General features: G+C 50.9%; 1 protein-coding gene across 5 annotated transcripts in view; it reads right to left on the reverse strand.

The window, feature by feature from the left end:
• The window catches only part of Nrg2 (neuregulin 2), a 184,186-nt gene that overhangs the window by 26,194 nt on the left and 132,759 nt on the right, over positions 1-25,233 (reverse strand). For all 5 annotated transcript variants that reach the window (XM_021150354.2, XM_021150355.2, XM_021150353.2 and 2 more), the window contains exons 2-3: positions 11,779-11,950; positions 5,240-5,358 (exon numbers count right to left, since the gene is read on the reverse strand). In XM_021150354.2, coding sequence (XP_021006013.1) covers positions 5,240-5,358; positions 11,779-11,950 — 291 coding nt within the window. The remainder of the gene's footprint in view (positions 1-5,239; positions 5,359-11,778; positions 11,951-25,233) is intronic.

Below are 25,233 nucleotides of genomic sequence, written 5' to 3' on the forward strand. Positions count from 1 at the left end.
TATGTGTGTGAGCCCCAAGGTCCTAGAGCGCGTCTTCCACTCCCTCTTTATTCTTTCTGCTATATATATTCTTCCAGGCATGGCCACTTCTACCACCTCCGGCTTCCTTCCCTGGTCCAGCCTATTATTGTCACTTCTTCCTCGGGTGACCTTACTTACTGGACATTTGCCTGCACTCTGGCCTTTTTGCTGAAAATCTGCCATGGTGGTCTTTAAAATATGTGAATTGTGTCAACCCTCCCCATGATCATGGCGTCCCTATAAATGAGTGTAGTCAAAACAAAGCCCCCAACTCCTCATCAGGTCTAATCTGGGCCTCATCACCTTTCTGTTATTTTTTACCCTGTTCTTTCAACATATTTAACTAGACTCACTTCAGGTGTAGTCAGGTGCCCTGCTGCCGAGGACCTTTGAAATATCAGGGTCTCAGGGTAGCCTCCCCAGCCTTCTCAAGATGGCTGCAACCCCCACAATCTTTCTGTTCACTGTACAGGCTTCTGCTAGGAGTATTTATTCTAAGCTGATTAAGGAACCATGCATGCCATCGCTAGCTCCGCCACTAGAACCCAAGCTGTGGCCACATCACGTGTCACTAACCCCCATCATGCAGACAAACGCTCGACACAGAATAGGTGCCTAATGTTTGCTGACAGAGTGAATGAGCAAGTGCATATCTGACTCTTGAGGGGAAATGTGCTCTGCTGCTTCCCTGAGTGTAGCCTAGTGTCCTTAGCATGGCCGCGGATATCTTTTCTGTAAGACACTGTCTCCTCAAAGCCACAGTGGGATACTACTTCACACCTACTGAGAGGGCCGGGATGGTGGAGCGGGGAAAATCACAGTTTGTGGAGAGGATGTGGAGACAAAGTACCCTGGGGCACCGTGTGCGGGAATGTACAGTGGCCTGGCTGCTTAGGCATCTAGTCATGGAGTTCTTTAAAATAAAGAATTAAAATCTTCAGAGTTACCATGTACTCAAGAAATTCCACTCTTGGGTGTATCCTCAAGACTGAAAATGTGTGTGCTTACAAACACCTGAACACGAATGTCCGCAGAAGCGTTATTCATTGGCCCCACTGTGGCAATGATCCAAATGAGTCAACAATTCAAACCCGTTGAATGGGTGAATAAAATATAGTACCTTCACACACACGGAATATCATTTTACCAAAAAAGGAATGCACTCATACATGCTACAACATGGATGGGCCTTAAGGTATGTGGAGGCCACTTATACGTTATATTTATATAAACTGTCTACGAAAGCTAATCTGTAGGGGCAGAAAGCAGGAGCCACGGTTGTGGCATTGGAGGGAGGAGTTCCTGATGTGGTGATGAAAATGTCTTAGAATTAGTGGAGATGGTTACATAAGTTGGTGACTCTACGGAAAACCACTGAATCATACTTTAAAAGGGCAAATTTTATGGTATGGAAATTATATCTAAAAATTAATTAAATCCATGCCCAGAAGGGGAAAACTCAGGGAGCAGTTGCTGTGAGTGTCTTGGTGCAAGCTGTCCCAGACCTTCAGAGGAAGATGAAATGGGACAGAGGCTGAGAGTGAACACTGAGTTCCTCTCTGCTGTCCTGGCTGCAGCTGCCTTCCTCTTTTGAGCATGGGCAAACTTCTTCCCCTCTTTAAGGTCCATTGCTTTGAGCTATCCAGCACTCGCTTTGCTGTGCAAATGGCTCCTTTACATTTGGCTCAGGTGTCTATCCCCAGGACCCCTACTTTGTTTGTTGGAAGAGGCATAGATCTAGGACTTTACCTTCCTGTCATCTGAGGTCCGATGCTGGTAACCGTGGTTGTGCCTCTCTGGCTTAGAGCAGGGTCATACTGAATACAACTGATGTGAGGGTGTGTGCTTGTGTGTGCATGCATAGATGTGTTCCACCAGTGATCCCTTGACCAGAGGCCTCTACCACATGCCCACAGTCTTGTAACACTTCATGTCAAACCTGCCTGCCCTGTGCTCTGTCTCCTGGGACAGGCCCAAATTCCCTTTCAGTTGGGACGGGCTTCTGGCTTCTGTAAGGTGGAAGGGAATTGCACCATGTAGACTGTTTTGTTACAAGTTCTGCCTATGTCTGCACATTCCTCTTCCCTGTCAGCCCTAGGAGCTCCTGTGAGACCCCGAACTGTCACTTCCGGAGGGCCTGCTCTGATCTGGGAAGGACTACAGCTCCACCCTAACGGAGAGGTAGGTAGCTATCCAAGAGTGGGACGATGCTCTTTGATGCCCCATCCCCGTGGCCCTGCTCCCCTTGGGGCTGGGCGGGCCATGCCAACCCACCTTGGGATGAGTCACTGGGGGCAGGCAGAGTTGCCCGCTCGCTGCCTGCCCTCCACCCCCTCCTCAGGGCGTGGTTGCTGCAGGTCTGCTGCGTTTCATTGGTAAACAAGAAATCCATGCATCTCTGCCTGGGAAAATGGTCATGATCACTTTTCCACATCAGGAGGAGCCTGGCCTGCCATGGACCAAAGAGGGAAGAGAAAAGGTGTGTGTGTGTGTGTGTGTGTGAGAAAAGGTGTGTGTGTGTGTGTGTGTGTGTGTGTGTGTGTGTGTGTGTGTGTGAGGATGCCTGCGTGTGTGCTGGTGAGGCAGCAAATGCACAATCCCAGCAGCTTAGGAGAAGGCTAAGACCGCAGAGCTCAGCCTACGAGGGGAAAGCTTTGGAGCACAAAGCTGGAGTCTCTGCATATCTCTGAGCTCTTTCTATCTCCTGGGACTCTGTTCTCACGCCAGGCTGCAGAGCCAACAGACACTGATGCCTGTGGGCGGTGTGCATCAGAGAGGGCACAGCTATGGTGGGGAAACTTTCCCTGTTCCGTTCGCCTCACATCGTGAGATGGAGGGCCATTTCTCAGGGTGCTCTGCCTCTTTATAGTCCTGCACACAGGTAAGTCTGGTAAAGATGGTACTCCTCCACCACAGTAGCCAGGCCAAGTGTGCACGTGACCTAGGCAGGATGACTTAGAAGCCATTCTCGTGCCTGCTCCAGAAGGACACAGGGATGGGGGCTGGCTGAGGCAGGTGCCTTCTCTTTCTGATAGGGCTCTACAGTGTGGAAGAAGAGGGAGAAAGCAGGAACCAAACCACTTCTAGTTGCCGAACTCTGTTCTGCCTGGTGCTAGATGACCTCTGGACTTCCTAGTTTCACGAGACAATGAATGCAGTCCTTAAGGCTGGCTTAGGTTGGATACTTGTCCATTCTAAGCCAGGAAGTCTTCATTAGTAAAATGGGAAACGCAGAGTCTGCCTGATCACTACAACAGAGATGGCAGATGCTAAGCCCAGGTACATCTCACTTTGGGATGGCTGGAGGGTGGCCCCATCCAAATATCCCCCTCTGTCACCCTTCTCCAGCCAGGAAATCGAGGAGGCCACAAAGGCTTTGCGATAGCTCTTTCTTTTTTTAAATTAAAAAAAAAATCATACTGAAAGCTGGGTATATCAGCACATGCCTTTAATCCCAATCCTTGGGAGGCAGAGGCAAGTGGATCTCTGTGAGTTCAAGGCCAGCCTGGTCTACACAGTGAGTTTCCAGACAGCCAGGGTTAAGTAGAGAGACCCTGTCTCAAAAAACAAATAAGCAAACAAACAAAGATAGTGAAATTCAGGCCTTGCATATACTAGGCAAGAACTCTACCACTGAACTACATTCCTAACTGTAGGTTGTAATTTCCTTAATATGACATTTAGCAGCTATCTATTGTGAGGCAGGCATTGTGCTAGCGAGGCCCCTGAGGCCAGGCTAGTAATCAAGTCCATGGAGTGCCACGACCAAGTTCACTAATGACTTCCACACTGTAGAGCCCAATCAGTAATAAACTGTTTATGCAACATATACAACCTTTCCTAGCCTCCCCTAAAGAAGGATCCACGAGAGAAAACAGAGTCTGGCTCAGTAAATAGTAGATGTGACCAGAAATCCCAGGGGACTGCATCGACCCTGCTCTCTTTGCTTCTCCTGCACTGGGTGGTCAAAGCACAGAACAAACCCAGCAACAGTGTGGGGCTTAAGGCATTCAAGAGATGCCACCAGACCATGGTGGGTCAAGAGATAGGCCAGGATTGGGTTTGGATCCAGAGTGACACTGGAATGAGCAGAGGGTTAAAGGTCAAGGCTGCCTGTGGTTTGAAAGGATCTGGATGGTGGGGTGGGGGTGGGGTGAAGGGGAGTGGGGTCAGATGGGAAAGGAGCAAGTGCTTGTGTTGGGGCTCCATGGGAAGGAAGGGTTTGCCTTCAAAATGGCACTATAAAAGGGTGAAGTGAGGGTGAAGCCTGAGCCGTGGCTGCCCTTGAGGTAGGGATGGGACTGAAGGAACAGATGTGAGAAAGATCTAGACTTAGACTTCTGTGACACAGTGGCTCTAGAGCCCAAGAAGCCTGAGGCTGGGGGACGAGGTGTCTCTCATTAGCGTACTGCAGATGGAATCCGGGCTGGCTGGGGCCTAGGTAATGCTGCAGGCTCCTCTTTAGATTCAAGGTTGGGCTGTGGTAGTGTACTCAGGGGGCAACATATACAGGGTCAGAGCCTATGCCAGGGACAGGACTTTAACAGCAAACCCGACATTGTACGCTCAGTCTGTGAGTGCCCGGCTCAGGCAGAGAGGAAAGGTGGCTTTCTAGGCCCTAAACCAGGGCTCGAGAGGACAGCCCAGCAGAAAGGTGTTCTCTGTTCTGATACTGCGTGGGACACTGTGAACCAGTAAGTCAAACAGTTCTGAGGCCCTCCTTTGTAAGTCTCAAAAGGGGGAGTAGGGTCCGTGAGACAGGTCTGTTATCCCTAAATGGAGGCTGCCCACGGGTCCTGGGCACTCCAGCCTCCCACCCTCAGGCCTGGCTCAGGTGTCTGACAATGCAGCTGGCAACAGGCATGCAGCTCACACCCACCCCAGGCCTGTCTCTCCCCCAACCTCGCTTCTGACAGCCCAGCCTCTCATAATTGCCTTCTAAAAATATCCTTCCCCCAACCCCTACCACTTGATTTCAAAATATTTAGTTTTCAGGGTATTTAAAATGAGAGCTGGCGGCTCTTCCAGGCCCAGATAACAAAACTAAACATTTATGCTTTGACTGCATTTCTCTGATTCAGCTGAGATCTTGGGTTTGATATGCAGCAACAGGAAGAGGGGGGTGTGAGTGCAGGATAGATCATGTGCTGGGCCGAGGGGCAGCTGATCTGTTCTGCCAAGTCCCCCAGAACCTTTCTCTCTCTTGAGGGACACCTACCGCTGTTGACATGGAGTCGGCCCCTCACGGTGTCCTTCCCAAGGATGTTCTCGGCCTCACAGACGTACTCCCCGGCATCCTCCACCCTCACTTTGTTGAACTGTAGCCGTGAGTTCTTTCTGGGTTGGGAGAGGAAAGAGGGAGAGAGGTATGAGCCAGGGCTGCCAGAGCTTATCAGTGGTCACCTAGTGGTCACATTACAGAGCCACCAATGTGTGTGTAGGTTGGGTGAGAAGAAGGTCCCTCAGGCCAGTCTTTTCTGGAGTGCAGGTGGTATGATGAACCCTGGAGCTGGGCAGAGATTTAACCTTCAGGGCAACACAGGGTGCATATAGCCACAGTACACATGTTCTAAATCTGTGACTCTTCACAACTCTTTTCCCGTGGCTGGCTTTCTTTATATTGTTTTTCTTGGGGAAGAAGGCCAGGCCCCTTAGGAAGTCACATGGCCATGTCCCTCCTTCTCAGCTGCCTTTGCCATCCCTAGAAGTGTCAGATTGTCCCTGTTTGGAGTTATGGTTTGGATGTGTCTCCCAAGGTCCACTGGTCCCCACTTCCCCCACTGCAATGGTGCTAGCAGGTCATGAGGACACACAGCATTGAAAAGGCCCTCAGACCCTTGATCCTAGAGTTCCCACCCTCTACAACTGTGGTACAAATACATCCCACTGTTTATAAGTGAGTCTGTCTGGGTACCCCATCATAACAGCAGCATGAACTCTAACCCCAGGTTCCTGGAAGAGCACCTGCCTGATGGCTTCAGCTGCAACTGTGTCAGGGTACCAGTCCACATCTGTGACTCTCTCCTACTGTCTGTCTGCTCAGCCCTACCATTGAGGGGCCCTCTGTAGCCTCTCTAAGAGACGTTGGTTTAATTCCTTCCACAAATGTGAGTGGCTGATGGACACAGCAAAGCAAAGCAGAGGTGGAACAGGAGCTGAGGTCAGTGAGGACACCAGAAGCTAGGGCTACCCCTTCCTCTGATCTCTCTCTTGAGTAGTTTGAAGCCAGGTCCTAGCCATCCCTCCTCCATACAGAGACTCTAGAGCAGTGGCTTTGGTTTCTTTCCAAAGCCCTGACCAAATCTCTGCTTCCTTCTCAAAGCTTCCCTGCACCAACTCTGGGGCTTCTTGGCTCTCCAAGGCTCTGTCCACAGCTCCCAACCCTTCCTGCATCTGATGTTTTCTGGGGCCCAGAAAGTGCTCTGGATAAAGCCAGGGACTCCAGTAAAGGTCACATTGTCTTTACATGCTGGGATCTCCTCTTCTTTTTAGGAGCAGATTAAAAAACCAGATTCCTTGCAGATGTACAGCTGGGTGGAGTAACAGCAGGTGTAGCTGCCATTGTCCTGCCTGAGCCCCAAGGATGCAAAGGAGAGCCATGACACTGCTGGGATAAGGACTGGAATGGGAGACAGGGGATGGGGGACAGGGGGAGAATGGGAGGAGAGATGAGCAGGAGGCTCCCCCTCTTCACTTTGCCCCATGCCTCTTCCCACACATCTCCCTCTCACAGTCCCACGAGATTGCTACAGACTGACAGACCTTACTGCGTTGATGATGGCCTCGCCAATGTGGTGAGAGTTGCTTACCTGTATATCCTATCCTTCCTGGGTAGGTCTCTCCTTGGGCTTGTGCCTGCCCACAGCTCTCCTCTATCCATTAGTTTCCTTCATTAAGCAGAACCCTGGAGGCCCCTCTGCCTAAGTGAACATCTCCTCATCGAAGCCTAATTAGATGTTACAGATTCCCACTTCCCTGGGCCAAAGCTTCCCTCACTTTCATGCATACTGGATAGGCAGGGAAGGGGTGTGTCCGCTGAGGGCAAAAGGGTTCATGCTTAGGGGGCCCAGAGCCAGCCAGCTCCCCATGGTCACCCACAGCTGCAGTGTTATTTGTAGCAGGACAAGGCAGAGCAGCTAAGGAGCAGCAGTGAGACTTGGAGGAAGGTCTCCCCCCTAAGGGTACAGGAGACCAGGATCAAGTGGGACGGGGCTTGGCAAAGGACCCCTTTTGGGATAAGAAAGAGGTGATAACAATTCTTAGGTGTGGCAGGAAAAGGCATCTTGGTTCACTGGTTCATCTGGTTTATCAGAGGTCTCAGGGAAGTGAGAAGTTTATCAGAGCTATGACTGAGGCTGGACCCTGAGGGTCTCTCAGGCTGGCGTTGCTGGGACCGCACTCTCCCCATCCTTAGATCTATCTGGAGTCCCTGGGCTTCGGGGTTCTCTCCCAGTCTTCCTGGCAAGCAGGCAGGATGTACACTCCTGCTGCTTCATCCGTGTGCTGACCCAGGTCTGCCCCTGTAATGGTGCTGTCCCACTCTCCCTAGCCGGTTCTCTGCTGGCAGGGACAGGATCTGGGCAGCCCCACACTTTCCGCAGTGCCTGGCTCCTCTGCCTGCCTGAGGGGCCTGTCCCAGCCTGCCCCTCATAAATAAGGGAACATGCGGTTCTGAAGGGGAGGGCCTGTGCCCTGGGCTGGGGGGGTGGGGGCCAGTTTTCTCCTGGCTCAGGAAGGCTTGGGTGACACTGCAATTTGGCGGGCATAGAGACAGACAGTCAGCCCCTGTCGGGAAGTTGGTCTCTGCCAGCAGAGATGCCAAGGCTGAATATAGCCTGGGCAGGCAGAGCACGAGGAACCCATGGAGGAAGGACAGAGAGAGGCTCATCAGAAAACAGGCTCCTTGCTCTGTGCTCTGGTTCCCGTGCTGGTGAGGTTTGGGCAGTGGGGGACTGGGTAGGATGGAGAGGTGGCAGCTCTCTTGGAGTCACATTGAGAGGACCTTAGTCACAGATAATCAAAAGCTCCCTATCATGACCTATTCCTTCACAGTTAACAATGTACTGGGACCCTGTTATAGCTGTCTTGTATGAGGCTATGCCAGTGCCTGGCAAATACAGACGTGGATGCTCACAGTGATCTATAAGATGAAACACAGGGCCCCCAATAGAGAAGCTAGAGAAAGTACCCAAGGAGCTGAAGGGGTCTGCAACCCTATAGGTGTAACAACAATATGAACTAACCAGTACCCCCAGAGCTCATATCTCTAGCTGCATATGTAGCAGAAGATGGCCTAGTCAGTCATCACTTGGAAGAGAGGCCCCTTGGTATTGCAAACTTTATATGCCCCAATACAGGGCCAAGAAGCAGGAGTGGGTGGGTAGGGGAGCAGGGCGGAGGGAGGGTATAGGGAAATTTCGGGATAGCATTTGAAATGTATATAAAGAAAATACCTAATAATAAATAAACAAATAAAAGAAAAAAACAAAAAACAAACAAAAAAAAAACCCCAATGTACTGCTGGGAGCCCAGGGGACAGGACAGGTGGGGACAAGGGACATTTCCGAAGGCAGCACATGGGAAAGGGGTCATAACATATTTCAAATCTAACGATCTACCACCTAGGCTACCACCTGACTAGGCCTTGTCTCTGGATTAGGTTGCCCATGTGTCAGATGAATCTGAGGCTCAACCAAGAAATTAGTTGTTTAGAAGTTTGGACTCTCCATAGTGTCCCCTGCTCATCCTCTTGAAGGATGATGACCTCAACCCCAAGAGAGGAAGGCCAGCCCTAGGAATCTTGTCAGCTCCACATTCAAAATGGACCTCTGCTTTCAGGCCTGCAGGGGAGGATGAGGATGCGGTGGGGGTTCTCCTGAGAGGAGTGATGGGTTTCTCAATGGTGAGATGAAGCGATGTCTAAAGTACCATGAAAGGGGACAGGGCTGATTGGAGGGCTTAGGTAGATATTCCTGAGTCATATAATATTTAAGCTGGGCCTTGGGGGCCTTTGCTGGGAACAAGAGGGGCGATTTTCCCAGTCCAGGGAAATCCAGGGTTGAGAATAAGAGGTTGGGAGGAGGGGAGGCCAGATGAGAACTATTTAGGGCAGGGAGGTTGTGTCTACCTGCAGAGATGGCAAGGGGCAGGTGCTGGGGGCCGCCATGTGTGCATAGCAGATGAGATGACAAGGAGCAGCTGGGTTAGCGAGGGTGGGAGGGCTGGCTGGGGACATACTGAGTCAGAGACTCCTGTCAGGTCTCAGGAGTAGGGTTTGGGGGTCAGCTGGCAACACAGCGTAGCATGAGTGACACTGCCACCAAGCCTAGAGGTGGAAACCTGGAGTCTCAGAGATGTAAAACCCTAGGAAGGTGGCATTACTGCTGGGGAGGGAGAGAGCAGGGAAGCCTAAGGGGTAGCCCAGCACCACTGCAATCTCAGATCAACCTCACAGGAGGGCCAGCGGAGAACTCACAGGGACAGGCAAAACCTGTCACTGTACCAAGTGCTGCTAGGCAGCCTAGGCTTGGGACCCCAGAGGTCATGGGGTGGGGGGCTGAGGTCGTGCTGATCTAGCTGCCTTGGGAAGGCAGTGTGGACTGAGGATGAAAGGTGTGGATGAAGGGGCGGAGGTGATGAAAGAAACCACAGCAGAAGCAGGGAGGACACAGCAGCCTGCGAAAGCATCCTGGAAGAGGGATGGATGGGATAAAGTTTGCTGGGAGGAAGAGGGAGAGAGGCTAAAGTTACCAGAGAAAGGCAGGGACTGGAGGTGTGTGTGTGTGTGTGTGTGTGTGTGTGTGTGTGTGTGTGAGGGTGTGAGTGTGTGTATGAATGGTGTGAGGGTATGAATGTGTGTGTATGGTGTGAGGGTATGAATGTGTGTGTGTGGGTGTGTGAATGGTGTGAGGGTATGAATGTGTGTGTGTGTGTATGGTGTGAGGGTATGAGTGTGTGTATGTGTGTGTTGTGTGAGGGTATGAGTGTGTGAGGGTGTGAAGGTATGAGTGTGAGAGTATTAGAAGGGAGGGTGCGAGGCCTGATAGGAAGATGGGCTCCATGCTTGGGAGCAGAGCAGAAGACGAGGGCTAGTCCCTTCCCTGGAGTCAGACCCGGGGAAATAATGGAGAAGCTGAAGGGCAGCAGCCCCTCTAGTTCCAGCTCCAAGAGTCCTGTCTACATTTTTTTCTAAGGTGGTACCAAGACTTTAGCAGGGGGCTAGGGAGGAGCTGGGGGTGGGGTGGGGCTGGGTAGTTAGACTGCACTTCTTGTCAATATTATAGACAAGGGATATATATCCCAAACCTCCCCACCTCTCCATTCCCGTAGCTACCCTCAGGAATTAGCCTGATCATAACCACAGGCCTGTCATCTAAAGCCTCCCTTATGACTTTCCGTGGGGCTCACGGTCTTTGGTTCAAGTCTTGGAAGGAAAGTGAAGGCAGAGCTGAGCCTGACTCTCATTTCTCTCCTTAGGCTGCAGGCCTCTAAGGTGAGGTAGGGTGGTCTGAACCTGGATATCCATCTAACATTTTCTGTTGTGGGATAGGCTGGTGATCTCAAAAACAAACAAAAAACAGGGCTGGCGAGATGGCTCAGCGGGTAAGAGCACTGACTGCTCTCCTGAAGGTCCTGAGTTCAAATCCCAGCAACCACATGGTGGCTCACAACCACCAGTAATGAGATCTGACGCCCTCTTCTGGTCATTTAGAAGTCAGCTACAGTGTATTTATGTATAATAATAAATAAATCCTAAACAAACAAACAAACAAAAGCAAAACACATTTGTGCAAGCTACTTTTGGGGTGAGGGCAGAAAAGGTTGAGGAGCTCCTAAGAGTAGAATATCTACCTAGACCCCAGAGCCCACAGAGAGGTTGGGGAGAAGTGTGTTTAATGGCAGAGAGGAGATGCCTTTGACTCCTGGCTGGCACCTCCTGCCCCTTGCTGGATGGATGGGTATCTCCCCAGCCTGAGACTTCAGGGAATGTATATACCATGCTCCTGAGACATTTAGGGCTGAAGACACTCTTCACGCAGTGGGGAAGTATCAGCAGCAGACCCCCAAAGTCAGTCAGCGTTCTCTTCCTACTTATTAAACCCTCATACAACTGGCGGCTACCAGAGCAGGAGACCAGCCCTTCGTCTTATGTGACTTCCCAAAGGCTTTCTGGAGACAGGGTCTTTCACCTCAAATGGCCAAATTTGGGGTCTCTAAGATGTGATGCTAGGTTTTTTTGATAAGCAGGATTTCTGCTGCTAAAGACAGCTCGGAATCAACTGGACTTCAGAAACATAAATGGCCTCATTCTTTTTTTTTTTTTTTTTTTTTTTTTTTTGTGAGACAGGGTCTCATTCAGCCCAAACTGGCTTCAACTTGCTACCTAGCCAAGGATGACCTTGAACTTCTGATCTGCCTGACTCCACCTCCTAAGTACAGAGATCAAAGGCATGTGGCCGGCACCACACCTGGTTTTATGTGGTGCTGGGTTTGAACCCAAGGCTTTGTGCATGCTAAACAAGCACTTTATCTATGAGGTACATCCCCAGCCCTGGGAATTCTTTAACTCTTGTCCACGGTGTGCAATCTCAGGGCAGGCCTGGCACAAGCGACTCTGAAGTCAGGGGAGCATTGGGATGTGGCAAGGAAGGGATGCATAGAGGGGAACCCAGTTGGTTCCATGGTTGGGGATGCTGCTCTGGCCCTCCCTTCTAGGACTGGCAGCTGGGGAGATGGAGGGAAGGTGGGACAGCTCACCTGCCGTTGCCATACTTGATGCGAATATCACGACTCCGGTTGAGCTCCTTGCCATCCTTGAACCAGCGATAGGAGGGCTGGGGGTTTCCCGCCGCTGCCTCACACTTGAGCGACTGCTTCTCACCCACCTCTCCTGTTTGGCTCTTCATCTTCTTCAGCTTGGGCCGGGTGGCTGCAGAGTGCAAGGCAGGTAAGTGAGTGTCGGGGTGGTGAGAACAGTGCCAGTCACGAGCATTAAGAGCCTCCATCTTGAGGTTGGAGCTGGGGAGAGCAGAAGCCATCTCTTCTGCCATTTGTCTTTAGCCCAACTCAGCCCACATTTAGAGTCTGCGGTGGGAACAAGGTCCTGCTACCTCTGGACACTCCTCTGGCCTCGGGTTGGTACCAAGAGCTTCACACCTGCTTGTAAAACCTTCATAATAACTTCCATGACTTCACGGCAGTGTTTAAACCCATTTAATAGACAGGGAAACTGAGGCTTAGAAGAGTGAAGTCACTTCCCTGAGGGTCAGTAATGGACATGAGGTTCAAATGCAGATCATGACCTCAGTACTCATGATCTATCCCGTCTTCCCTCAACTTCGCCTCCCCTCCCCCACCAGGCTTATGCTGGGCCCAGAAGACACAGGAAGACAAGATGGTAGACTCAGCTATCACTCCCAGAAAGGTCAACCTGGCATGGGCACTGTAACTTGCCATTGTCACTGCAGCGTGGCAGGTGACATTAGGGGTGGTAGAGCCCAGAGGGGTAGTCGTAGTCCTAACCCTGGGACCAGGGCTCAAGCAGCTACGAGCTAAAAGATGGGATTTGGAGGAAAGTGAGAATATGAGGCAGGCTGAGATAGCCCTAGGCTGACGGAGGTGAGCCAGGGCAGTGGGCTGTCAAAGGGTCATGCAGGGCAGTTAGACTGATGGGCATAGGCCCAGGCTGGGACACTAAGCTTAAGCTTTTTCCTGTTTTCTGAAACCCCAGGCTGTTCCCACACATCCTAGACTCCCATATGGCCACTTGCTGTCACTATAACACACACACACAACCCCCCCCCACACACACACACAACCCACCCCCCCACACACACACACCCCACAGGGGACAAAAGTACTTGGTTCCCAGGAAAGCGAGGGCATGCTGGGCTCCCTGTTGGGTCACATAATAATCTGCCTTGAGATGGCCCTTCCTGGAACACGCAGCTGTCCAGCACACTCCTGTTTGATTCCTCAGCTCTTTGTGGCACTCCATTGTAGGTGGAGTTGACTCAGAGGTTCAGAAACTTCACTGAGACCACACAGCCAGGCAGCCACAGAGCTCAGGCCAAAGCCTGGGTGTTTGGATTTGCAGCATGTAGGGCAGATGGCAGGCTAGTGCCTGCTTTTGGAGCCCTGTCTCTCAATGAGGAAAGCAGAGCCTGGGTTTGAGCCCTTCCATCAGTAGAAGGGATGGCCTAGCAGGGTTAGGAACTGTCCGGAAACCTGCTGGCCCTGTCTACGGAACCAATCGCCAGGCATTTCTTTTTTTGTCACAGCCCCACAGTGGGGCAGAGGCAGCTCTGGGAGAAGGCAGGAGAAAGGGCTGGCTAAAGGCATTGTTTCCTTCCTAACTTATCCCCACGCTTACTCACAGGTAGGAGAGAATGGGAGCCAGGGGCAGAGACCAGAAGGAAAGTAACAGAAAATGCTTTGTCGGGCTGGGAGCAAGCACATACACCTGTGGAGGTCATTTGGTTCAGCTTAAAACAGGGCAAAACAATGAGTAAACACAGGCAAACAAAACAGTTCACTATTTCAATAGTTGGAAATCAGACAGACTGACAGGCAGGCAGGCAGGCACACACACACACACACACTCACACCCCAAACACACACATTCACACACACTCACCCCCCAAACACACACATTCACACACACACACACACACACACACACACACACACACACAAAATCTTTAAAGAAAATGGGACTAGTGCAGTAACATGATCCTTTCATTTAAAGAAATAACGTAACCCCTCACCTGGGTGCTCAGTCCCACCACCATTCTCAGAACCTAACTTGCAAATGTCTTGAGAGATGAAGGAAGACAGATTGATGTTTAAGAAAAGGGTTCCACAATGAAGCTGGCTTGGGGACCATAGGGATGGATGTAGTCCTTCATACTGGTCTGAAGTATGACTGAGTACGGGCTTTCAAACATGTTTTTTGGAATCTTTTACTCTGGGGAATAAAGTTCTATATCATAACTTACACATGTATACGCGCACAGATACATATTTTAACATAGCATGTAGTCACATGATTTAAATGTAAGAAGAGCATATATTTTATAAAACAAACCTCCCTCTTGCTTCTCAGTGTAGCATGTGGGTAACTAATTTTATCAGTTTCTTTGCTATCCTTTTAGAGATCTTTTATGTGTATGAAAAAATTTCCCTGGCAGTCACACACATATTTTTCTACAGAATCACTTTTCACACTTGCATAATATTCCTGTGTGGGCGTATCATAATTTATGTAACTTATTGCTGTCGGGAGGCACTTTGCATGCTCTCACCCCACGTTCCCATTACAAATCAACCCCCAAGGGCCATCTCTGGCTTGGTTCCTGCACACATCCAGGGTACTCAAGACTGCCTGATTTCTAGCCTAGGTCTGGCCACTTGTTAAGCTGTGTCCTGAGGCCATTGACCTAATTCTTATCTGCTTCAGTGTTTCTTGTCTGTACACTACAGGAGATAAAGAGCAGCCGCTACCTTGCGGGATGCCGGTGAGGGTCATATGATATCATAATGCATGTAAGGCACTTAATAGAGGTCATTATCGCTATGCACAACTGTTTCCTCAGGCAGTCTTCCTAAAAGTGGCATTGCTGTGTCAAAGGCTATACAGCCTCCCTTAGTAATGACACCCAGAAAAGTAATTTTGTTCTGCCAAATTGAAAAGCTACACCAATTCATACTCCTCCTCTAAATGACAGGAGGAGTTTTTTCCCACACCCTCACCATCCTGGGCATTATCTCCCCTTTAATCTCTATCAATTAGCTAAGCAATAGATAACGTCTCTTTGTTGTTGTGATTTGCATTTATTTGATGGCTGCTGAGTCTGAACAGTTCTTATAAGTGCATTGGCCCATTGTGTTTCTTCCTCTGGAATTGCTCGTTCATGTCTGCCGCCTGTTTTTCAACTGACTGCTCATCTTATGGATTTGCAAGAGTGCTCCAAAAATATTAAGGCCATAAACCTTCCGTTACAATGCTTTCCCTCAGTCATTTGCTTCTTACATTTTAAAATGCATGGTTGGCAGGTCTGCCGATCCCTCCTTCCCTGTCTTCCTTCTTCATTTGGTCCAAGAGAAGTCTGCATCAGAGTGGAGCCTTCTGCAACTTCATGGCTCTAAGTAGGAGTCCTGGCTAGCATCCTTCTTTTCCTCAAGCCCTATACTCTTTCATATGCTCCAGAGTTCCTGCCACACCTCATAGTTCTGAACTCTGGAAGCTAATGGGAACCACCTGGGCAGGGGTCTGCTCACAGCCTGGACATCAAGGGCCGGGAAAGCCATCCAGTTGTGTGGGTTCCCTGGCTCCTTTGTGTCTTTCACACATGCTGGTGTCAATCAGTGCACATCCCAGTGCTGACCACACCCACAGCACATCTGCACACCTAGCTTCATTCTAAGATTAACAGATAGAAGTCCTCTAACCTTGGTCTGGTGCTGACCTCCAGCTAGTCTAAGTGCTGTGCCATCTTGTGACTGGGATACAGCTCTTTGTGGGTTCTGAAGTGCCAGCTTTTTCCTAATGGAGTGTGTCAACTTTCCTGCAGTTCTGACACCAGGGGAGTCTTGTCCCCTGGGACTCCAGGCCCCTTTGTTCCCAGCCTTGATTCCAGCCAGCCACTGAGGGGTGGGAGTGACACGGTGGTGGAAGGAAGCCATGATGACTCTGCCACCTTGTTTCTTGACTTGAGTCCCAGCCAAAGGAGGTACAGTGAATCAGGGGCCGTGGCTTCATGTGTGGGCGAAGGGCTTGGAGTGCGCCAGACAGAGGCAGTGAGCAGGCAGGAGCAGAGGTCCAAGGAACTGAGCTCCGAAGCCACTCTACGCCTTTGTTGAAACATGAGCCATTATTTCAGATCCCAACGGTCCCCCTCCATCCCGTGGGAACTCACGTGCCCCACTAGCCACTCTTGAACAACCCTGCCTAGTTCACTCACTCCACATTCATTCACTCACTCACTCATTCACTCAATTCATTTCCAGTGAGTGACTCAAGCCGCCGCCTGCCTGACCATTGTTCATTCACCGGGGAGTAAACTGGACACTCCGAACTTGGGGAGCCCAACTTCAGTCAGCGACCAATAGGAAGCATGAGGTAGGGACAGCAAACTTGCGAGTTCACGGGCCCTAACAGCCTATGAAGCTGAAGAGGAAGGACCCAGGTGACAGGGCTATAAAGTCAGGATGGGAAGCCTGGATTGGGTTTGCCTTTTTTTCTTGTTTTAACTTCGTATGTGTCAGCCAGGCAATTCTGAGTGACATATTTGAATCATGCTTGCATTGGGCAACACTGGTCTAAAGTGCATCCTGAGAATAACAGCACGCTTGAGCCATGTCTTGCTCTTGACAGAGTTTTCTCTTCTAGCTTTTGGAATTTCCTCACAAGAATCTCAGAAAGGGGAGGCTGGGCGTATTTAGTGGGCTTAGTGTTCTGCATCTGGAAAGTTCCTCGGTGGGTTTATTGCAGCAGCTCAGATTGTAGGAAAGAAGAGTGTGTGCCAGTTGACCTTTGGAACATTGCTGGGGGCCTGGGGAACCTCTGCAGCCCCACTCCTGAGCCCAGAACCTATGGCAAGGACTGGGGACCTCCCCATTGATAGCCCTGGATTTGTCCTGACAGTGTCAGAGGAAAGCATTAGAGACTTGAGAACTGGGAATGACTGACAGTGGTGTTTATGTTTTAAAACTCTTTCTTGATCTGAACAGAGACTACTCCCTTTGTGGCTGCCAGACATCAGATCCAATACCAATCCTCTGGGTTCTCTTGGCACAAGGCTCAGAAGTTGTTCACGCAGCAGACCTCAGGCACCTAGAGACAGCCCTCAAAGGGTTTCAGACATGACCGAGCTAGCTCCAGCCACAGCCCCAGCACCGCACCTGCCTCAGCTCTATTTTATGCTGTGCTGGTGTGTGGGTGTGGAGACCATCACATTGGGTCCCAAGAGTGTCCTGAGGTCAAAGCTGAACCAAGCAGAGGACTAAGTCCCTGGGATAGAGTGGGTGCTGTTTAAGACCAGAGTCAAAGCTGTCCTGTGGGCTAGCATTCAGCCCCATCCTGCTCCTGTTATCTACTGAGCATCTGCTGAATGCTAGGTCTCTGGCTTTGGTCTCAAACAGACATGACGTAACACTACGTGGAATGACCAATCCCCCTGAGTTTAGCATGTCCCCTCTGTCACTCTTTTGTTACATAAGAAATACATTTTGCTGTAGAAAAATTACACAATCCAAATAAGAAAAAGGGAAAAACACATTAAAATCAATTCAATTATCTTCAGAGAGAAAACCCAGTCTTCATATTTTCAAATATCGCCTCTAAAACATTTTCCTCTAAAATGCCTCAGATCCCTTTTCAGTCAACACATTGGAAAACATTTCTTTCCAACTCAAGCAATGCATCTATAAATCATTTTAATGGATGTCTAATAGTCCATTGTTTGGATGAATCTGTCAGGTCACCTCCAGTGTTCTGATATTAACAACAGTGGGGTAGACTTTATCAGGTCAGCTTTGTGGCCAAGTGGAGGAGTGACAGCGCCCTGAGGGATGAGTGTATCTCCTCTCAAAGAAAGGAGGCTTGCAAAAGCCCAGAGCTCAGGGGTTGGGACAAATGACAGACACTGGATATAAGGAATTGTGTGTAGAAGAAACAGAAAGTAACATTCAAGTCTTCCTTGACCCCCAACCCTACCAGTTGATGTCAGTGGCAAGTGGATGGTCTAGGAAGGCTCTTGAATACTGGGCAGTACTCCCCTCTGTTTCCTCTGGGATGAAGTCCCATACTCCTTGGGTTGGAGGAGCTCAGGGGTCCCTCCACTAGCAGGGTCAGGGTACCCTGATGGGGACAGGAGGGTGTGGAGAGATAGCCTTTGGAAGCCTTCTAAGGACAAGAGGACAAGTAAGTCTCTCAAGGCTTACAACAAAAGCTTTCCCTGACTAACACATTCCCCCAAATCATCAGGATACATCTCATGTGGTATAAGTTGGGCCGTGGAGTATCTGGTGGCTTCTGCTTCTTACCACCCAGTGCCAACCAGAGCATCTGGCCTGTATCTTTGTGACAGGCCATCCCCAGAGAGCACCTCATTAAAGATAGCAACCCAGAACAACAGCCTGATCCTTCCCCACATCCCAGCCCGGAGGCCAGGAGGTGCTGCTGCCAGCTGCTTGACCTCATTCCTCTCCACAGTGGGCGGTGGGTGTGGAGCACATAGATCTGAGAGTGAGACAGACAGGCTGAGGCCAGGAAACCCAGTTGGGGAGACCTGGCCCCACCTCCCCGCTTCCAGAACCAAGGGCAGGGACACTGGACTCTTAAAAGGGTTAATGACCCTCCCCTTATGACTAAGGCTCAGCACTCCCCTTTGCAGCTAGCACCTGGAGACAATGCGGCCAGCTTGCCTGGCATCAAAGTCTCCTTCTGCCCTGCTGCTGACGGGCTGTGGGCTGGCCCCCTCCCCACCTCAGTCCCACCTACAAAGTGACTGCAACCTATTCGAGGTTAATTACAGACTCCAAGTTCAAATGAGAAAAGAAAAAAACAAAACAAAACAAAACAATCTTAAACTCAAAACATAGCTGGTTCAAGTGGGCACCTGGGATCTGCTCTGTGAAATGGGCACTTGATTGTCCTTATAACCCGCAGAAGGGCTGTGAGGACCCTCGCAGAAAGATTGGATACCCACTTGGGTTTTGGTTTTATTATGGGTCATGTGTCCCTAGACAAGCAGGCCCAGCCTGGTACCTGGGCTTACTTTGCCCTCTTCCTATTTCTATCCAACTGTTCATAGCCAACAGGCCTGTGTTGTACCGGCACAAGTCAGGGAGACAGTGCAAGACAACCCCGCCCTCCCCACCTCCAACCATCCTCATTGCTCAACCTCCTCCTTAGGGTTTCCATGGGAGCTGGAAAGGGTAAAAGACTCCAGGCAAGCCACTCTCCCTGCACCAGTGAAAGCCTGCACCCTGGCTATAAGGCAGAGCAGAAGGCCAGGGTTGCTGTGTGTGTTGCTGAAGACAGGAGGCAGAGCCCATCACATGGGGGAAGGTTTCGGGGAGCACAATGGCCAGCCAGGATGATTCTGCCTTAAACCAGCCTCTGCCTAGCTAGAATTGCCAACCTCACACACTCAGATACTCAGACAGCCGAGTGATACACACACACACACACACACACACACAGCCCCCATGCCAGTAGCTCAGCATCCCAAGATCACCAGTGGTCTCTCCAGGACTTTACTGGCAGCCTGGCAGTTGACATTGCTCAGGTACGGCCCCAGGTCTGTGAGTGGCAGAGATGGGCATCTGAAGAGAGCTGCTGTGGCTGGGAAGATGGCACAAACCTCTGGAGCAGGTCACCAGCTGCACAGACCCCACAGACTCTCACATGCTTTCTCAGACACCCAGTGCCTTCCAGATGAGGCATGGCCACCAGAGCTGGGAGAGCGATACTGAGGGCCTCTCAGCTGGTTATGAGGGCTAGGGGGTCCGACTCAGACTTCTGGGAAAAGAGAGCCACAAGGTTGTCACAGAGGCTAAGGTCCCACTCTCCCAGTTTTGCACTGAAGGCCTTAGATAAGCTGTCTAGTCTCCTGGGGGCTTCAGTTAACTCATTTGTGAACCATGCTCTCTCTCTTTCTCCCTCCCATGGGAACAGAAGGAGAGGTGTTCTGTGGAGAAGTTTCCGGTCTCCCCACCTCTTTAGTGGCTGGGAGCCTAGGTATGAGACAGAGCAGACTTGACAGCCCTGGAAGGCCCTTACCGTCTGCCCAAACCCCATTTAACCTGCCTGCTGGGGAAAGTCTTTAGACAAAGTCTTACTTAGGCCCTGATCCAGGAGAAGCCAGTATGGAGACTCCCTATTGGGGAAGGGCTAGGGCAGCTTTGGCTTGGGGAACTCAGAGGGCAGAGGAAAGGACCCTAAAGCCTTTGTCCTGTTTGGGGTGGCTCTGTACCTCTGCCTCCTCAGCCTGGATTGGGAGGGTTGTCTGGGCTTGGGGAATTCAGGGGTCACCTGACCTCCCACATGTTGCTGACTTCTATGGGGGTAGGGGTGGTGGTGGGTGCACTAGCAAGGCTACAAAGGCCTCTTTCTGGAGGGTCTGCCTGGATTATTACTAAGCAAATCAGTAGCTTTGTGTTGAAACAACAGCCCTGTGCTGAGGGTTTTTAAGATAGAAGAAAGCACAGAGGTGTGTGGAACACTACTGGGCTTCAGGGAAGGGTCTCAGCAGGCTTCACACAGGGAGGCAACATCCATGGCTCACCAGTCTCTATGACATATACAGGCTTTTGTTATGTGCTGGGGATGGGGCAAGGCTGGGAAACTGATGTGGTCCAGGCTAGTGTGGGCAAGGTGGCTGGAAGCAAACCGCTTCAGGCACGAGCTCAGACATGACAAGTAGAGAGCCTACATCTCCAGCTCCTTCCCACTGGATGCCCTTTCGATAACCTTGGCATCGGTGACAACCTGTGTCTCTCTTGCTTTTCCCCAAAGTTCGAGTTCATTCAACTTGCACCAACCCTCTTGCTTTTGTTACCTTCCCCCGTTGTCTACAGGGCCTGGGATAGCCCACATGGTCCTCCTACCCCAGGACACTGCACCAGCAGGGACCCACTACCCCAGGACACTGTGTCAGCAGGGTACTGCTGGCACACTTACCTCTACCCACCTTGCTTACTTCCTCAGAAACCTCAGAAATGAGGTGCCAGCTTTCCTCTGATGGAAGCTGGGACCTTCAGGGGCTGCTTTCTAGTTAGTCCATATTTTTCCTCTCTTCCTCCTTTCTCCTTTCCCTTAACATTTCCTTCCAGGAATCACACAAGTTCCAGGCAAAACAAGTCACTAACGTGTGCAGTCTGTCCTGCGTCCATACACCATTCTCCACACAGGAAACAGAATGGCAGGATCCACCATACAGCTGGGGCCAAACAGGCCTCGGTATGCATGCTGGCTCTGGCCAGTGTCTTGTGTAACCCATTGTTACTTAACCTCTCTGAGCCTTCATTTCCTTGTCTGAGAGACAGGGACCATCCCATTCACCTCTCAGAGCAGAGATGATACATGTCAGGAACTTCTAACAGGGCCCAGAACAGACATATCTTAGTACCTGACAGCTCATCTCCATCCCTCAAAATCTCAGATGCCTCTGTCTTCACTAATCCACCCAGCCATCAGCAGCCTCTGTTCCAGTCAGACACCCTGAACCTTTTCGCTGCCCTTCTTGGGGCTTCTTAGCATGGAGCACACTAGATTCTTATCTTCTAGACTTGGGAGGCTTGAGAGAGAGGATGTAACAGGGTTTCATGATGTTCTAGGTATGTGGCCAGAGGCAGCGCTCACTGCGCATGGGCTGAACAAGCGAACCGGTGATGGAAGGCTGGGCTGTCACTGATGGACTCCTCCAGCAGTCCGGATGGAGATGGCTACACGCACTCTGGGCAGGGTGGGGCCCCGTGTTTAATCCCAGCGCATTTCCCACCCAGCACTCCTCTCCAGCTCATCCTTCAGCCCAAACAGGCCTGTGCTCCGAGACAGCAGAGTAGATGATGAAATCAGGAGCCTTAACGCAGGACTGCTCTTTCTGGTCCCAGTAGGGCTCTGCTTTGTAGGGTGGGATATGCAGCTGAAAGCAAACTGGAGCCCAACTCCTGATCCACTAGAGATCTAGCTAACACACACATTGCCAGCCCTTCTGATTCAATAAATTAAGGGCAAGACTCAGAAGTCTGCATTTGTGTGTATGTATATGTGCATCTGCATGTGCATGTGTACACACGTGTGTGTGTGTGTGTGTGTGTGTGTGTGTGTGTGTGTGTGTGTGAGTATGGAGGCCAAAAGTCAATATNGTGTGTGTGTGTGTGTGTGTGTGTGTGTGTGTGTGTGTGTGTGTGTGAGTATGGAGGCCAAAAGTCAATATCAGGTGTCTTCCTCAATTGTTCTTCTCGGATGTGTTTGTTTGTTTATTTTGTTTGTTTTTTGAGGCAGGATCTCTCACTGAACCTGGAGCTCACCAATTTGACAAGAATAACTGTCCAGCAAGCTCTAGGGACCCTCCTGTCACCATCTGTCCAAAGCTAGGATTGCAAATGTGTGCCACCACAGCTAGCTTTTTTATGTGGGTGCTATAGCCTTCTTCCTCGAATAGTAAGAAAGCACCTCACTGACCCGTCCGTCTGCCTAGCTCCAAGAGCGCACATTTCTACCGAGCTCCTCCTCCTAGTTCATGCTTTGAATCAGGTTCCTATTTAAACATCTTCTGCACAAGGGACTTTCTCAAACCAGAAAACTTCCCAGTGTGGTACTAGATCTGGCTGGACTCTGGATTCTTAGTTTGGTTTCTGGCCAGACTGTTCAACCATAATGACTCCCATCTTCCCAGGAACTACTTACTGCCTGTTGGTGCAGGCTCAGGGCCTCCGGCTGCCCTTCTGTTTCGGTGTCCACAGTTCCTACTCATACCTGGCTGCCACAGTCATGTTCCAAGCTCCCGGTAATGGCAGGGACTTACTGCTCATCTCTGAATCCCCTGTGTCTCATCTCTGTAGAGCCCAGGAAACAAAATACCCATCTAGCTTATCCGTCTATCGAGAAGGCTCGCTCACACAGGTGGCCAGCAAGGCTCCTCTGGATATCACTGGTTTGTCTTAAGGGGTACAGAATGCAGAAGAGCCTGGGGCTAAGTAGATGTGACTGGGGAAGGCAGGACAGGGGCAAACGTCAGCTCAAGAGCTTGTCCTTTTACCAGCTCATGGCTGATGTCCAGGTAAGTTGTGAGTGTCCCTGTCTCCATTTTCCTGCCTGTGGAGTGGTGGCGATAATGTCTACTTTGTGGGCTCAGCTCTGGTAGGAAAGGTTTAGTCAGACATGGACACGACCCCACTTCCTGTTCTTTCCCTGGTAAATCCCTAGCCCCATCTAGGCTGAGCTCAGGTACTACCTTCTCCCCAGGGTCCTTCTTACACTGTCCCAACATCGTGCCTCTCCTTACAATGCTTTGCCTGTTTATGGCTCTATGCCATTCTGATCTTAGGGATCTATGAAGGATCTTTCTCTGAGCTTCCCGAGGACAGGATCCGAAGGTTTATTTGTTCAACAGAAGCTAAATTAATTCTCACAGAGTCGAATACAGAAAAGCACATGGAAAGGCTTTCAGTTTGTATGGTAGCTGGGCAGTGGTGGCGCATGCCTTTAATCCCAGCAGAGGCAGGCAGATTTCTGAGTTCAAGGCCAGCCTGGTCTACACAGCAAGGGTTCTAGGAAAGGGGTGGGGGTGGGGGCGGGATAGAGGCTAGTGAAGCCAAGTCAGGGTAGAGCCAGGCCCGGCCAGCCCCTTTCCTCCACGTGTTCCTGGATCAGCCACCGCCCTGAGGCCTGGGCTGCTTGACTTGGCCTGGAAGCCTCGGATGCCCAGGACTTCTGCTTGCTCTCACGCACTGCTGCTTCAAGAGCTCCGGGAAAACTCCCTCGGACAAGCGCCCAGGTTGTGCATGGAGGAAAAATGGTCTGGACTACATGGTTTTAAACGGAGACCATCACTCTTTCTCCATTTGCAGCCTGAAGCGGAAGCCCACTGTCCCATTTTCCTTCTGTCCCAGACTTTGTGGCCACTCCATGTCAGGTGACTCACTGCCCCGTCCAGCCCACTGCTGCCCTGATCTAGACAGACCAGTGCTCTCTGTCCCCTTCTCACCCCTGCCGAGGCTCTGGGACCTACACTGAGGAAGGATGAGTCTTGGTCTGTAAACTGCTTTGAGCTCTCAGGATGAAAGGCTACTGGGAAGTACAAAGTCACTCCCTGCTTGTTGTTATTGTTCCTATGAACCCCGAGGTGCCATGGAGCCAGAGCAGAGCGTGAAGTGCAGGCTGCACCCCAGAGTGTCAGGAGGATTGCTTCAGGTGCCAAGCTCAGCAGGGTCAGCCAGGGGCCGAGATGGGGGGAGGTGTGTGCCAACCCCTTGATGCCGTTCAGACACGTGCACATGAGCACAACCACCTTGGATCTGGAAGACCAGAGTTGGTTTCAGAGATCTAGTGCTTGCTTTACCGATGGATGGCAGGTGAAAGGAAAGCTGGGAAGTCTTTGCAAAGATTTCTTTGTGTCCAGGGAATTCAAATGATATGTGGCCAGAGCTCTTCGCTAAGGATGCTGGTCCACCTTCATACCCCTGGACACCTGCTGGAGACCTAGGTGCTCCCAATGCCCTCTATAGCAAGATGAAGATTCCCAGTTTACAGAGGAGCTGCAGCAGAAGGACATTTCCATTCAATCCTGACTGGTCTCTCAAAGGTCACACAGAAAAGGCCAGTGGCTTCAAATCTGATCATGGAGTCTGTCTCTAGACCAGGACTGTGGCCAGACCCTCCTACTCACTGCAGCCTCACAGTCCTTCTCCACTGGGGCTCTCAGGGTCAGAAGACCCAAAAGGTGCGACTTGGCCCCTTGCATGTAGAGGCTGAGAGCCGATAGCAGAATACACTGCCAGAAGTCCAGAGAGAGAGAGGGACACAAAGCCCACGGCTCGGGTTCCAAGTGCCTGGCTGCGTGTGGTATCCATCACACCAAAGTGGACTTAGTCTAACTTCTTAGCCCCACTGTTGCCAAGGCTGGCAAGTCTATGCCTTGGAAGAAAGGAACACGGATTGTTAGGGGCAGTCCCAGAGGGGATGCCAGGAACTGGCCCCATGAACTTTCTGTGAGTCACGACACAGGGCTCACACCTGCAGCTCTGCCCCACCCAAGTCTCCTGTGCTGGGGCAGGGGAGATGCCCATTGCCCCACACTGCCTGGGTGGAGGACACCCCCTCCCGTTTGTTAAGGAGGAACTTGGGTGCTGCTGGGGGCACCGACTTGTCAGTATCTCTCCTGCTTTGCCTCTCTTGCTTTATAGAGCCCCCCCTCACAGTTAAGAAGGTTCTAGAGAAGCTTTGCTCACTTTACATGTCTGAACCTCTTAGTCTTGCAGTCAGATGTGACCCAATCCCAGCTGAGGTCCCCCTCCAGTGACCCGGTGCCTATGTTCTTTCCAGAGAGGCACTCTGGAACGCTATAAGGTCCTGGTAGCTGCACAGTGGCCTGAAGAAGTATAATGGCTTGTAGTTCTGAAGGCCATGGTGGTCTTCTTCTTCTTCTTCTTCTTCTTCTTCTTCTTCTTCTTCTTCTTCTTCTTCTTCTTCTTCTTCTTCTT

This window comes from Mus caroli, chromosome 18 (genome assembly GCF_900094665.2).
Source record: "Mus caroli chromosome 18, CAROLI_EIJ_v1.1, whole genome shotgun sequence".
Classification (NCBI taxonomy): Eukaryota; Metazoa; Chordata; class Mammalia; order Rodentia; family Muridae; genus Mus; species Mus caroli.